We start from the raw sequence: 14718 nt of genomic DNA, 5'->3' as shown, positions 1-14718 counted from the left end.
GTTGTAGTGTGAGTTGGGTGTTCAGGTAGAACACAGGAAGCCCAAGTCCATCAGGAGGCCAAAACTAATTTCTCCTCTAGGTCTCTACTGTAGCCTCTGGATAAAACCTCGTATCCACCTAAGAAAATTATATGAAATTTCGGATAGGAAATTTTAAGAATTTCTGAAATTATTTTTTCGGAGAAAAATTTTGTTAAGAAATTCTGATTAAAATTTTCGTTATGAAATTATTAATTTTCTTCCGCAGAGAAAATTAATTATGATTTTTCTAATCAAATCTGGATAAGATTTGATTTGATTAGAATCAAATCTGGATGAGATTTGATTTGATTAGAATCAAATCTGGATAAGATTTGATTTGATTAGAATCATAATTTTATCTCTTCCGCAGACAAAATTGGTTATGATTTTCAAATCTAGATAAGAAGATTTGATTTGATTATAATCATCTCAATTTTATGAGATGGCATAACTATATAAAGAGGGGTTTAGGGGAGGCAAAAGAGCGCACAACAAAAGGTTTCTCTTCCCCTCTAGGGCCGGCCAAAGAGAATCAAAAGCAAATTTTTTTCTTCCGCCGCCCACCCTCCCTCTTCTCTTCTCTTCTTTTGTGGTCGGCAATCCAAGTCCTCCCTTCCTTTAGGGTCGGCGGCCAACAACAAGAAGGAGGAGAAGAGAAAGATAGAAGGAAGAAGAGCTTGCTTCATTAATGCTTGAATTAGTAAACGTCCACACGATCGTGGCTTACTAAATTCCCGGTGTTTGAGGTGTTGGTGAATTTAAATTATATTGTTTGAGGAATCAATATAATTTTGAAATTCTAAAATTTTGACCAAGTCTCACATATGTGATTCTCAAGATTTTTCAGAATGACTTTTAACCCACTAGCCGTTATACTCAAAGAAAATAAAAACTTACTGATCCTAACTATAAAGATTGGAAATAGAACTTGGACATTGTCTTAACTGCTGAAAAGTACAAGTTTATACTTTTCAAGGTCTGTCCTGTCCTAGTGTGCCTAATATAGATTCTAGTGAAGAGGAGATAGAGAAACATAGGAATTGGGTTAAGGCAGATGAGATGGTGCGATGTTACATTTTGACTTCTATGTCAAATGTACTACAACATCTGCATCAGGCCATACCTACACTCTATGACATAATCTCAAAGAACTCTTCTGACACCAGAATCAGACAGCCAGGCGGGTAGTCAAGCAGTATGGACATTGGAAAGTAGATTGTCCTCTTAGAAAGAAGAAGCTCTCCAAGGGGACATCATCAGCCCTACTGGGACACGGATTCCTTCTATAATTAATGACACACCGTATAGATAGCAACATCACCCAACTTACCGAAAATATTTGATCTGACGGAAAGATCTCACCCTTTGGTAAATCAAAGCAATAATTACTAAGTATAGGTGCCCATTTATTACATTGGGATTAAGAGTGCATAATTATAATAACAGAGGTCTTGTTCAATTTGTGAGTCAGTGTAAATCGAACAACCTCAATGGTCCTACTCAATACACATAAAGTGCACTAGTGTAATTCTACAGTCAAGACAGACAGTCACCGAATTACACTACAACCGTTCTCGATGGTTTGTCCAAAGTCACCTTGGTTGTGAGCCTTAGTTTATAATTCACAAGGAACCGATAATCATGGTCTTCTGTGTCTCACAGACACCAAGTTATCTACAATGTAAATTAAGAGAACTTTATTGTAAAATATACTATTGCAATCATTTGACCAAAACATGATACTTTATTTCATAAATATTTATATACAAAAGAGCAAGTCTTTTCAGTATACATCCTAACACGTGCTTAGATCATATACTAGAACGTCGTAGTAGCTACGATTTCGTAGTTGCTACAACGTGCTTAGACTACAATGTAGAACATTATAGTAGTTACAATTTTATGGCTCCTACAATGTTGTATTTATTACGACAATGACAGTTGGATGTCTACTAGAGAGGAGGAAGATGTTTGGATACTCGAATAGAAATTGAACTGATACTAAAATCTAAACTGTAAATAATAACATGAGGCGATTCGTAGTTAAAGGATAAATAATAGAAGATTATTACATACATGAGAACACACTATAGATTAATGGACAAGGATACTATGTTTTCCTTGTATGTTTGATAGCTTTAGACAAGCTTAGAGAGGAAGTATACATGGCAGCTGATAGGCTATGCAGTAGAGTTGATCAACGAAGATGGTGAAGGGCGAACGAAGGAGTTGATTAGAGGAAGGTTCGAAATGTTTGAGTTTTTTAAAAAGCACAAAATGTATTAAATTTTTTTCCACCCACCCAATACGTAGTTGAGGATCGAACTGCAAGTGTCTGGGTGACAACCTGAATGTCTCCATTTTTCTCCAAATGGAGAGCGCAATCAAAGAACGACATATTTGTAGGAATTTTTCTTCAAATGGAGAACGCAATCAAAAGATTAAGAATTTTTCTCTAAATAGAGAGCGCAATCAAAGGATCCTGGACGGCTGAGCGTCTGAGTTTTATTATTTAATAAAAAATTGATAAAAAAATAAAATAGGGCACCGGGAATTTCCTCTTGTCCTTTTTTTTAATTTTTATTAATCTCTCGCTGGATAAACAACTCTGTGGGATTATTAATCATCACCGTGATCTATTTTACTAATTACGTCAATCAGCCCTAACGGAGCCAGAAAGGGAATAGGAAGAAAGTAGGTCGATGGTGGCTCCTCAGGCGACATCTTCACTGCCGCACCTTTCGCGGGATGGAGTGGCAGCGCAGCCCGCACACATGCCGCAGCAGTCGGCCGCCGCTCTCGCAGCTGCGTTCAAAAACCAGTTATCGAACGCGGTTTCGAACAACTACCGCCTCAGGGCTGTAGCGGAACGCCTCCAGTTTTATTTCCATGGCGGTGTCAAGTTGGGCCAATCCGACCTTTTCCACCTCATATTTGCCCTCTCCAGGTTTTTCATCTCGCACTCCTTTCCTGTCGATGTTCGTGGCATTTTTGCAGTATTGATTTTCCGCTTCGGATTGATCATGTCTGATTTTTTCTCAGTGGAGGAATAGGTTGAATTGGTCGACGAATTAGGATTGTACGACAAAGTAACTTTTGGTCATTGGAAAAAAAATTCCTTTTTTTAATGATATTGTACAAGTATAGAAGTGGAAAACTACTGACCCAAATTGATACGATAAACAATGCCAAACATCAAATCAACTATATAACATGGATAACTCCTATGATTGTTTTGTGACTTAGAAAAAAACATGAAGATGTTCTTCAGATTAAGGCGGCACATCCTGACATTGATGACTTGAAAGATCAGGCAGCATTTTCTTTAGATGAATATGATCAAATCAACTATGAACTTTGAAAAAATAAGCTGCAACAGTAGCTAGGAAACAATGGGCTCTCATTTAGATAACAAATACCAGTGATGGCAAGGAACTGGAGGCCCTTCTGGTTACGATTTTCCACTTGAGCAATGTGAAATCCAGTTTGATTGGGTGCTTTCCACTAACAAAACCTGACCCTTCAGGCCTCTGGTCTGGTCCTTTCTTTAACCTCTCAAACCAGCAGGTAAAGCTACTTCTATAGCTAGGTTTTGTTGGAGGGATGAAACTTTCTTCTTTCGAAGGTAGAGATTGGATGATAAGTGAAGAGGTGGCATACGTGCTTACGGTTGTAGGCTGAGGTGGTGGCAAAGGCAAATGAAGTAATTGTGATGATAATTTTTTGCCTGGATTGGATGGCTCAATTACGAGGATGAGGAAGAGAAAAATTTTCTTCAACTTTCTTTCCCTACCTAACTTTTAAAGTATAACTTTTGCTCTTCCCTCAATTTGACTTTTTTCTGGTTTCTTTTTTCTCAAAGTAAACATGGCCTTATTCAATCAAGATTCAATGTGCAAGGATAACCATGCAAATGGTACTTAGTACAAGAAACCTTGTCTGCCAAATGTGTTCTGTGCACTTTAAGCAAAGGGAACAAGTGGAAGAGGCAGGATGGTTTGGTCTAACTTGGCTAGAGCTAAACCACCAATCTGACACTGCAAAGATTCAAAAACACATGCACAAATCCGCACAAACATCTAATTAGGCAGGTGGAAACTCAAATTAGCATCTGCCATGCTTAGTTCAAGTTTTGGTTGAACTTCATGAAGGCAATGGTTGGGTTATTCTTAGTCTCAATATGGCAATTCACAAGTGATTCTTGGTTTTATTTTATTTTGCTTTGGTTTCTCTTTATTATTAAATCAACTTTTTTTCTCAACCTAATTGCACTATGTTATTTTTTCTTGATGTCATTTGCATCATGAAGGTCTATTTTTGTTGCACCAGATAGTCAATTCTTTTTGTTTTCTTCCAATACTATATTTTTTCTCGTATGCCCCTTTGTAAAAAAATATTTTTTAAAAGCTGTGCAATATTATCACCATATCATGCTGTTGTTATGTAATACGACATTTCTTTTGTATGTATAGAGGGATTGATTATGCACTGTCAATCAATGACAATCCTGGAATTTCAAATTGTCTTCCCTCTTTGATAAAGCAGGTAATTTACTAAGTGTTCATGTCAAAAGGAAATAATTACATATTATTCATCTTGTAATTGCAATAATTTTAGTTCTTTCAGAAGCTAAACTGTTTATGCTATCTAATTACAACAATAACATTCATATTTATTTTAGAATTAGTGGCATGCTTGTTAGAAATATCTGTTCACAGATCCTTTTATTCTTTACTAAAAGAAATTGTAGACTTTGTTTAATCTCAAATTGTATAAAAAAATAATTTGATACTGAGAAATTTCTAGGATTTTGCTCTGAAAGAAATTTGTGCTTTGAGAAAGATAATAGAAATGAACTTATGTAATTGGAAATTTGAGCCATGGCTTTCTATCAGTGCTCTTCTGGGTTTCAATGTTGTCTAGGAAAGTTTCATGGATAACCATAGTCCTGTTACTCATGTGGACCTCAGTAAAAGATAGATCAAGCTAAAAGAAGCTAGTTACAAGTTTTAATGTTCAAAGTTGTCGACAAAAATATTTTTGTGTTCTAATCTGTTAAAACCCCACAAATTTTATTGTGCTCGGATTTTTTTACTCCAAACTAGTCATTTCTAGTACTTGATTACCAATAAACAAATGTCATAATTGAATAACTCGACAGGGATAAAATTATAATATTGTATGTTGCAAAAGACTTCAATATACAACCTAATAGTTTACATATCTATTATGGCTAAACTTATATGCACATGTAAATATCTAATACACCTATTATGCTAGAGCATATATTAATTGAACTTGCTATGTAAAATAAGAAGACTTCCATGAATAAGAAAAATAAGAGTGGCTAAGATGTAATATTGGTGCAACAATTGAAAGTTTTTTGATGACTTAATGCTCTGGATTGAAGAATCTAATACGCCTATTATGCTAGAGCATATATTAATTGAACTTGTTATGTAAAATAAGAAGACTTCCATGAATAAGAAAAATAAGAGTGGCTAAGATGTAATATTGGTGCAACAATTGAAAGTTTTTTGATGACTTAATGCTCTAGATTGAAGATGACAAGTTGATTCGATCTTCATAAGAATTAATTCTTTTTGAATATAAACTTTCACCCTTAGCTTCTCTCAAATTGAGGATAACATAGGGTATTGAAAGTTTGTAAAAAATAAAGAGATAAATTATGAAGAGTACAATGAAAAAGAGATGAGAGCATTAGAGAGAAAGTCAGAGTTGTGTCTATTGAGGGAAAATTCCAAGAGACGTTTAAGATGGTATGAACATGTACTTAGACGACCAATAAATGTTTCAGTTAGGCGATGTGAAACTATAACAAATACGTCCATCAAATGAGGAAGAGGACAAAAAAAACTTGGTTAACAATAATAAAATAAGATAAAATTTATTTAAATATAGATAATGATATAGTAGAGGATAGAGCTCAATGGCGTAGAAAGATCCATATAGCCGACTCTACCTAGTGGGATAAGGCTTGGTTGTTGTTGTTGTTGTTATAATGAAAAAGAGAGAGATTATGGTTTTGTTATTCACTATTATCACATTAATAGAGACAAAAAATATGGAAAGAGGGTCTAAAATTAATATCATCCTGAGAGAAAGGAGAAGATGCCATAGAAGAGATTGTAAAATTCCTAAATATGTTGAAAAAAGATATTTACTAAGCTAACTTTTCATGTTACACCAAATAGATAGTGATGATAGTTTTACGGATATAAAAAAATAAGATTAGAGTTTTAACATCCTATTCTAAAAAAGGAGAGATGTTGAGGAAACTAAGTTTTTGATTGTTTTACTCCAAAGATGGTAGAATATGTAAACAGATATAGATGTAAAGCTAGGTTCTTATTTCTAGAGGATTGATGTGGGAAGAGACAAACAATAAGAAATTTAGTCTTAAGTTATTTAAGCAATAGATTAAAGATGAATATAAGAAGAAAAGTCCAAGTAAGTTAGTTAGGAAGGGTATCAAATATTAGTTTAACATTTCTTTCAAATATTAGTTTAACATTTCAGCTAAAATTAATGTATTGAGAATCTTATTTGAAAGACCAAAAATTATCATAGGTATAGGACATTTGTGTTGTGCTAGCTATTCCTTTTCTTATAACTATCCATGTCTTACTTTTTTGTTATATAGGTTTACCAACATTTAAAGGACCCTTTACTTAAATCAGCTATAATGGTGTTGATGATTTCTGTCAAGGTAATTTGTTTCCTATGTTTGCTCATTTTTCTTTTTTATAAATGTTAATTCAGAGAACATTCAATTTGATTTAAAATTATACTATTGATTTTGTTTCTAGAAGTTCTATGACTCGGTAGATTGGATATAACTTATGCAACTCTGATGAGAAAGTGGGTTGTGTTTCTCATATTGACTATCAATAAAGTCTTGCTGTTTTTGTTTAGCGTGTTACTAGGATAATATTAGTGTTTCAATATATATCCTAAATAATTTGAATTTTGCATCTAGTATTATGTTGCTGGAATTTTTTGTACACAAGCACTGCAGGATCCTGGCGACTACTGTAAATCTCCACTTTTCAAGTTTCTTTTTTGCAAATTAAAATTGTAACCTCAAACTACCACAAACTTCATTCTGCTTCAGCGTTAGAACAAGTTACAAGATTAAATGTTAAAGTAACCTTCTACATAGAGACAATTTGGTTTGGTTTAGAATTCTCAATACAACTTCCTAATGAGAATGTTCAGGTCTGGGTTTTTGGATTGACTCTCTGTACCAACAAAGGAGACATCTGGGTTTTAACAGCAATATTAATCAATTCCCTACAGTCTATTAGCACAAATTATGTTCTAAATCTTCACTTTCTTGTTACCATATATGTGATTTATAACATTTGGAGTGTCCATTGTTTGACCAGTAGGCATGTCTCTTTAGGCTATTCATATCGTACTTCATGTGACAAGGAGGTCCTTTCTATATCTTATGCAACTTACCTTTGGAAAATAATATGACTTTTTTACATCTTACTATTCAGACTGACTCACATGATTCTAGGATATGAATTGGGATAGGATGTTATGAACCTATAGATTGATGCCTATGTTTGTGTACCATTCTTATGTAGTATCTTGTTTCCAACAATCATGAGTAGATAGAATATATATGTACACTCAACTAGAAATTTAAAGGTTGCTACTTGCTATATAAATATGAAATATGATTAAAACCCTTGTATTTTTCATATATTTAGTATCTGAATACTTTTATTTAAACTTCATGAAATGGAATGCTATTGTTTAAAATGTTCATAATAATACTATATATTGAAACATTAAAGATATGATAAACATAATAATACTTTGATTAAATTGTTGGATCTTATGATTTAGCACTTTGATCCTATGATTTGAATATATAAACCTCCTCCTATTGATCCTGACAACCTTACTTTTTAATTCTTCAATGACAAAGTTAGTTTCAGAGACTATTCATTGATATCTTACATGTCACTGCTGGTTAAAATAATATGATTGACATAAATTGCCAAGTTTGTCTTACTTATGAAGCTATGTTGAAGTTAAATGTGAATGGCTAGATTTTCTTTAGTAGAAGTCAATTAGCGATTGCTTGATAGGACAATGGATTAAAATCTCGAGCCGTATCACGCGATACCGGTGAAAAATTTTGTTCCACCGATGGATCGACACAATACCGACATAGGCATTCTGACTGGGAGACACCGTCGGAGGCGTCGCCCGGGCTCGGCGATGCCTCCGCGCGCGGGCCACGTGCGCCCCCGTTGCGCGCGTTGCGGTTTTTATTTTTTTTAAACTTAGATTTAATAAGATTTTAATAATCAATTCTTAGCTATAGTTGGGGATAATTTAAATAGGCTTTATTAAAATCCTTAAAATTATCTTATTATTTTTTAACAATATTTTATTTTTTATTTTTAAATATTTAGATTAAATTTTTTTATTTTAGTTAATATATTTTATATTTTAAAAATACCGAAACTATACTGGCACGGTACGATATGGTACCGAAACTGTATTGTTCCGGTCCGGGACCGAAATGTCGGCACGGCTCGATATTTTAAACCTTGGATAGGACAACTCAAATCATGCTTGAGGATTTTGTATGCCACTATAAATGGCTTTCTTGAGTTCACTTACTTTAATCTCCTGTAGCATCATGCCCTAGAAGTTAGCTCCTGAAAAGCCTTCTCTGCAAGAATACCATATAAGGAGACACTTTTATATCCATTTTAAACATCTACAAATCTTTGTTAATAGCAAGATAGAAGAGAGCTCTTCTTGAATTTAGTTGAGCTATAAGAGAGAACATCTTAAAGTCGTCCACTTTATGTCTATTCCATCAAAAATGGCATTAAACTCTGATGATCCAACCCAACAATAGAAAACGATTTTACCTCCATGAGGTGGGAAACTAGATGTCATATTTGAGGGGAGTAGACATGCCATCCACATCTTTCTTATATTATGAATCACTGGAACTTGCTGGTTTAATCTGGAGATACAAGAATAAAAATTGAGGCAATTTATTGAAAGATGGGCTTGAATGATGTATAAGCTATGGGATTCATGGTGGAGATGTGCTACTTTCTTTACAGCAATGGTTACATCTAATGCTGAAGTGTAAGAGAAATTGGTGATGGAAGAGTTTTTGGACAAAGGTGAATTAGCTAGTGGTGGATTTGAGGATCTTATGGAGGATATTAGCGTGCTGATTATACATGTGCAAAGGAGGTTGGTAGGATAGATCTTAGAAAATATGGTGAAGGTAGGATCAATCGAGGAAAAGGCACAGATGGAGACAAATGGATTCAAGAAATATGTAGCCTCAAATAAGTTGGCATCAACAACCACATAAAGGGGTCAGCAACTGGTTTCACACCTATTGGCTGCCTTTTCTGCTGAATCAAACAAGAATGAATTTGGGTGCAAGTGTATTCCTCCTTAAATGAATTCTTAATTTGTCATATCCAGGATCAGGAGCATTGACAAAATTAAGAGATTGATGAGTGATATGAAAAGGGTACATGAGGATAAAGTTATGATAAAGGAATTTACCACTTCGAATACAAGAAGGAAATTAATGAGTAGTTTACCACTTGTCTCTCCTTATAAATGTTTGGATGGATGGTAATTCTTGCACTAGACATTTTCTTTTTTGATATTTAGCTCTAAAGTGAAATACTAAAACAAGAAAGAAAGGTTCATGCTCCCAACAAATTATCATTTCAAAAATTTGAAGGAGATCTTAGGTTGTCTTAGGAGATGATGAGAAGAAGATTTTATGTTCTAACCAAGAGGAGGATCATTGTGTGCCCCTTAGGCTAAAGGTGAAATTTTGTGGGACTGTATGATCTAACGTACTCTATAGATTAGGTGATGGGCTATAGAAGTATATAATGTCGTAGAAGTGAGAATGATGTTGTAAAAGTGAGAACGTGAATTGATGTGTGGAGGTTCTAGAAAAGTAATCTAAAAATATGCATGGATGACTTATGATGAATTAGCTGTAACTTCAATAAAAATGATTTAATCAATTTGAATATTACTAGTAATATAGCCATGCATAAAACTTAATAGAGGTACAATATGTATGTGGCCAATCCTAAATAGATAGGACAGCTTGATGATGATGATGATGATTTTGATGAACAAAGAGGAGCGACAGAGAGAGAGAGAGAAAGTGTGGTAGTTACTGTGTACCTATGTGGCACTGGTAGTGGTTTCTTAGAGACGACAAGATGTAGGAGGTCCAGAAAGAGGTCTGTTTTTTTACCCCTACGATGATTATGATTAACAGAGGCTATTTAGTGTTTGGCAGTGATTGGGCTTTGTAAGAGACAACGAAATGCTGGTCTTTTGCAAGAGATCTAGTTTTTACCCCCAGGAACACAAAAATCTAAAGGTGACTACATTTGACATACTCTAGCACTTTCACTCTATGAAGTTGGTTTGCAATGAAGGACAAGTTCACTGCAAAACTGATCCCAGGCCTAACGGTCTGGATTTTGAATTCAACAACACTGGTTTTGAAGATGTCAGACATTGGATTAAATCCTCCACAAGTAATCATTGTGCATTTTATTCTTTTTCTTCAGATATCCTTGTGTACTTGTACCACTTGCTGGCTAAATTGTGTTAGTTAGAATTCCACATATTTCTGTTAATTGTGCATTGTTCATTATAGTGTGGACAAGTGCACACTACACAAACTATTTTGTGACCAGGTAATTTTTTAATTGGTCATGCAGAATGCTTGTAAAAATAGATGGTTTCTTAAACCAGATGCTGATGAACTTCTCTGCATGTCAAATGAGGTTCAATAATTTCAGCACAATTTTACACTTCTACTTTTCTAGCTTAACTTCACTAATCCAAATTACTGTGTTGTTGGTTCATAGCTATCTAGCAGCTTTTGTATGCCTGTTAATGATTCCATCATTGACAATCCTCAAGATGCTATTTCCAAGATCATGGTTAGGTATGACGTAAATTGTTCTCATGGGAAGTTTGTATCCTCCTTATCCAATGTAAAAAACTTATGATAGTATTTAGTTGGTTATATTTTTCAATTGTCAAGCTACTTATGGTTCATTTTTGAAGCTTTCTTCTAATCTTATTAGAATATGGGTGACTTTAAATTTTATTGCAACACTTGTGTAAAAAAGAAAAAAAAGACAAGACTAAAAACCTATTATACACTACAACAAATTTGACTTTCCGCAGCGCACAATTAATCTATTCGCAGCGCACATCGCATGCTGTATAACCTTAAGCTGTTGAAACTTATAATACATCCGCAGCGCACTTGCACGCTGCAGAAAATTGCATCCGCAGCACGCGTCCGCGCGTCCGCGCGTTGCGGATAAGTACATTCTTAAGGTACAATATATATATACACAAATATAATACAAATACAAATAATTATAAAATCAAAACTCTAACATTTATAATCCAACACACAAATACCACATACAAATAACCTATAAAATTATAATATCACATTCACAATTATAAAATTAGAGCTCAAACAATTATAATATATATCAGAGATAACCATCAACATTTAGTTAGATAAAACAATCCAAACTAGAACAAAAATTCATTTTTATTACAAAAAGTATATGGTCAAATCCTTAGCATCTATATCAATCAGACAAAACTATAAACATTGATGCCCAAATGACTGTGCTTCCTATTGCATCCTCGAGAAAAAACATCTCTTTGTTTGGTCGAATTAGCTTCCACATTCTCCACGAAAACTCTATCAATCCAAATTTTCTAATAAGATCCACCAAGAGGAACGTGGTGTGCTTTTGCTTTTGGATTTGTGGATGCAATTCGACCTTTTGCAACAGCTCCATCAACAGACGGATATCTCCAGCACTCACATTCTTTAGTTTTGACTATATAACAATAAAAAGTAATTAATGATCAAATAAATTTTTATAATAAAGCATGCTATAAATAATAAACAAAAGTATAATATTGTGTTAAGATAGTTACTTGAACTGCCCTAGACATTTAGTGCGGGGTTTTATTTGTTGACTTATTTATTCCTATTCACAAACTCCATATATTAGCAGTTTAACTCAACACTTAACAGAAGAATTCTAAGTTCAATTAATTACAAAGTACAATCCTACCTACATCACAAACACACTTCATTCGCACAACACAAAGTACAACATCACATAAATAAAAAAATCCAACAACTTATCATATGAATTCCATTTATTAATACAAAGTCAATATACAATATGAAATCTATTTATTCAACATGTACAATTAACAACATAACTTCTACTTGTATTATATACACAAACATACAATATAAACTCTACATCATGCATCATACAACAATTCTAACATACAACATACATTTCATACAATAACACTCAACCTACGTAAACTATACAACACGAATTCTACAAATCTTACAATTGGTAAACCTAATGAACTTGCTCTTATCCAAGTGTTACAACAACACACCACATACATCATGCATCATAATACATACAACAACATAAATTCACCCATTTATATTACCAACAACACAACCCATGTACATCATACATCAACATCAAAACAATCATATAACCGGTTTCCACAACTACAATCTTAACAAAACTCCAAACACTACAAGTTCAACATTAAGCATGTTTCTTTACATCATTTACAACCAACTATTCCATGGTCCAATTCATGATCCACATTTAATTCATTTCCATAGTTCAACATACAATGTGAGACAACATAAACTTCTGATACACAGTATATCATTCAACAACTCATTGATAACACAAGTTCACATTTGAATTCATCAATCATACATAACCAAACCTACTTTCACCTTCCAAATGACTCACATTCCAAACAACCGAATAACATGTTCATGTAATCAAGGATTGAAATTTCGTGCCGTATCGGGCGGCGATACGCACGAAAAAATTCGTTCCGCCGAGGGGCACCGGCACCGGCACAGCGTCGGCACAGCGCCGGCACAGGATTTCCGGTCGGGGAACGCCTCCGGAGGCGTCGCTCGGGCTCGGCGACGGCGGCCTCTTGGAGGTGTCGCGTGGATTTTCTTTTTTCTTTTTTTTTTCAAAATTTAATCAGTGTATTTTTAGCCATAGTTCATTATTTTAAATTTAAATTTAAATATAAAATTATCAAAAAAATTATTTTTTTATTTTTAAATATTTAAATTAAATTTTTTATTTTAATTAATATATTTTATATTTTAAAAATACCGAAACTATACCGATACGGTACGATACATTACTGAAACTGTATCGTTCCGGTCCGGGACCGAAACTCTGGCACGGTTCGATATTTTAAACCTTGCATGTAATCAACAATTCGAATTCTACAGAAGTTATAAGATTGATTCTGTGACATTAACCAAAATTGAGTTCTAACAGTCATTCACCATTCATTATTCTGAATCACACATCAACCGAACAACAACAAACAAAAGAGAAAGGGATTTTGATTTATTCATGCTAACCAAACAACTCAACCCAAGAAATTCAGAAGCTAGGTTAGAAATTAGGGTTAAAGTTAGGGTTAAAATCAAAGTTAGGAATTAGGGTTAGAAATTGGAACATATTTACAGTGTCTTCATGGGGGTTTTCATGCCGTAAGTGAAACAAACAGAAAGAACAGTAAAGCAAGAACAGAGCATAACGGAGATGAAAGGATTTAGCTAGGGTTTTCTTCCCTCTTCCAATTGGCACAGAACAAGAATAATCAGCAACTTTCGGTTGAATCTCGCCAACGGGACAGTGGACCTCGTTGGAGAAATCACTTACAACTCAGCACGAACGGAGAGACGAAGGTTCGGATCCTTAGACGCTACCCCAATGTCCTGCTGCAAACCATAGACAAAACATCAGAAACAGGAATGAAATTCAACCCTTACCTTGCCCCATTTCTGGGGACGGTGGCTTCGAAGACGACGGAGGCCTCTGTTGAAATCACAGACAAAGTCTCGGTGGGTTCCCTGCTGAAATCACATACAAGGACCAGCAATCTCCGACGCTTCTGTGGAGACGGAGGATCGAGCTGTCGCCGGTCGTCATCGCTGGAGAAATCACTCACAACGACAGAGCACAAACGACAGAGGAAGAAGAAGACTCGCCAGAGCTCACGGTGAGACGCTTCTGCGGTGGCGTTGACGCTCTTCAACCAGATGTTGTTGCCTGCGCCTTGCTTTGAGCTGATCGGGAGGAGGAAGTGGAGGCTCGACGAACGAAGACAAAGGGTTTAACCTTAGGTCGGGAGGATGACAGAGGAAACAGGGAAAAAATCGCTACTGAGAAGCGATAGTAACCTTAGGTCGTGAGCCCCCCTTTGCGCTGATGGACCGCGATCCCTTTTAAGCGTAGCGCTGAACCAGATTGAAACGGCGCAGGGTTTAACCCAATTGATTTGAACTGGCTTGAATCAAATGTTAACCGGGCTGAGCCAGATTGAGCCCAAACCAAATCAGATTTGATCTCAACTGAATCACATCCGATTTATGCTTGATTTCCTCCAATTTGGACCTTTAAATATGATTATCTTCATCCTAATTTCCTGAAAAATTAAAATAGTGTACATCCATGTTGGTCCTTGTCTGTGGACCTCCAAATATGTACGCAATCGTGTGGTTTTAAAACAGAATTC

General features: G+C 35.0%; 1 protein-coding gene across 1 annotated transcript; it reads left to right on the top strand.

Annotated features, from left to right (window-relative positions):
• The first annotated feature begins 2695 nt into the window (after window positions 1-2695).
• Window positions 2696-14268, top strand: LOC141848314 (E4 SUMO-protein ligase PIAL2-like). Its single transcript, XM_074736352.1, has 6 exons — window positions 2696-2968; window positions 4494-4566; window positions 6686-6751; window positions 10800-10865; window positions 10950-11029; window positions 14034-14268. The coding sequence occupies exons 1-6, from the start codon at window positions 2724-2726 to the stop codon at window positions 14266-14268; spliced, it is 765 nt and encodes a 254-aa protein (XP_074592453.1). The 5' UTR covers window positions 2696-2723.
• Window positions 14269-14718: the final 450 nt, after the last annotated feature.

Source organism: Curcuma longa, chromosome 17 (assembly GCF_044706935.1).
Source record: "Curcuma longa cultivar G26 ecotype Majalengka, Jawa Barat chromosome 17, ITB_CL_G26_1.1, whole genome shotgun sequence".
Lineage (NCBI taxonomy): Eukaryota > Viridiplantae > Streptophyta > Magnoliopsida > Zingiberales > Zingiberaceae > Curcuma > Curcuma longa.
This window is presented reverse-complemented; position numbering and strand designations above follow the sequence as displayed.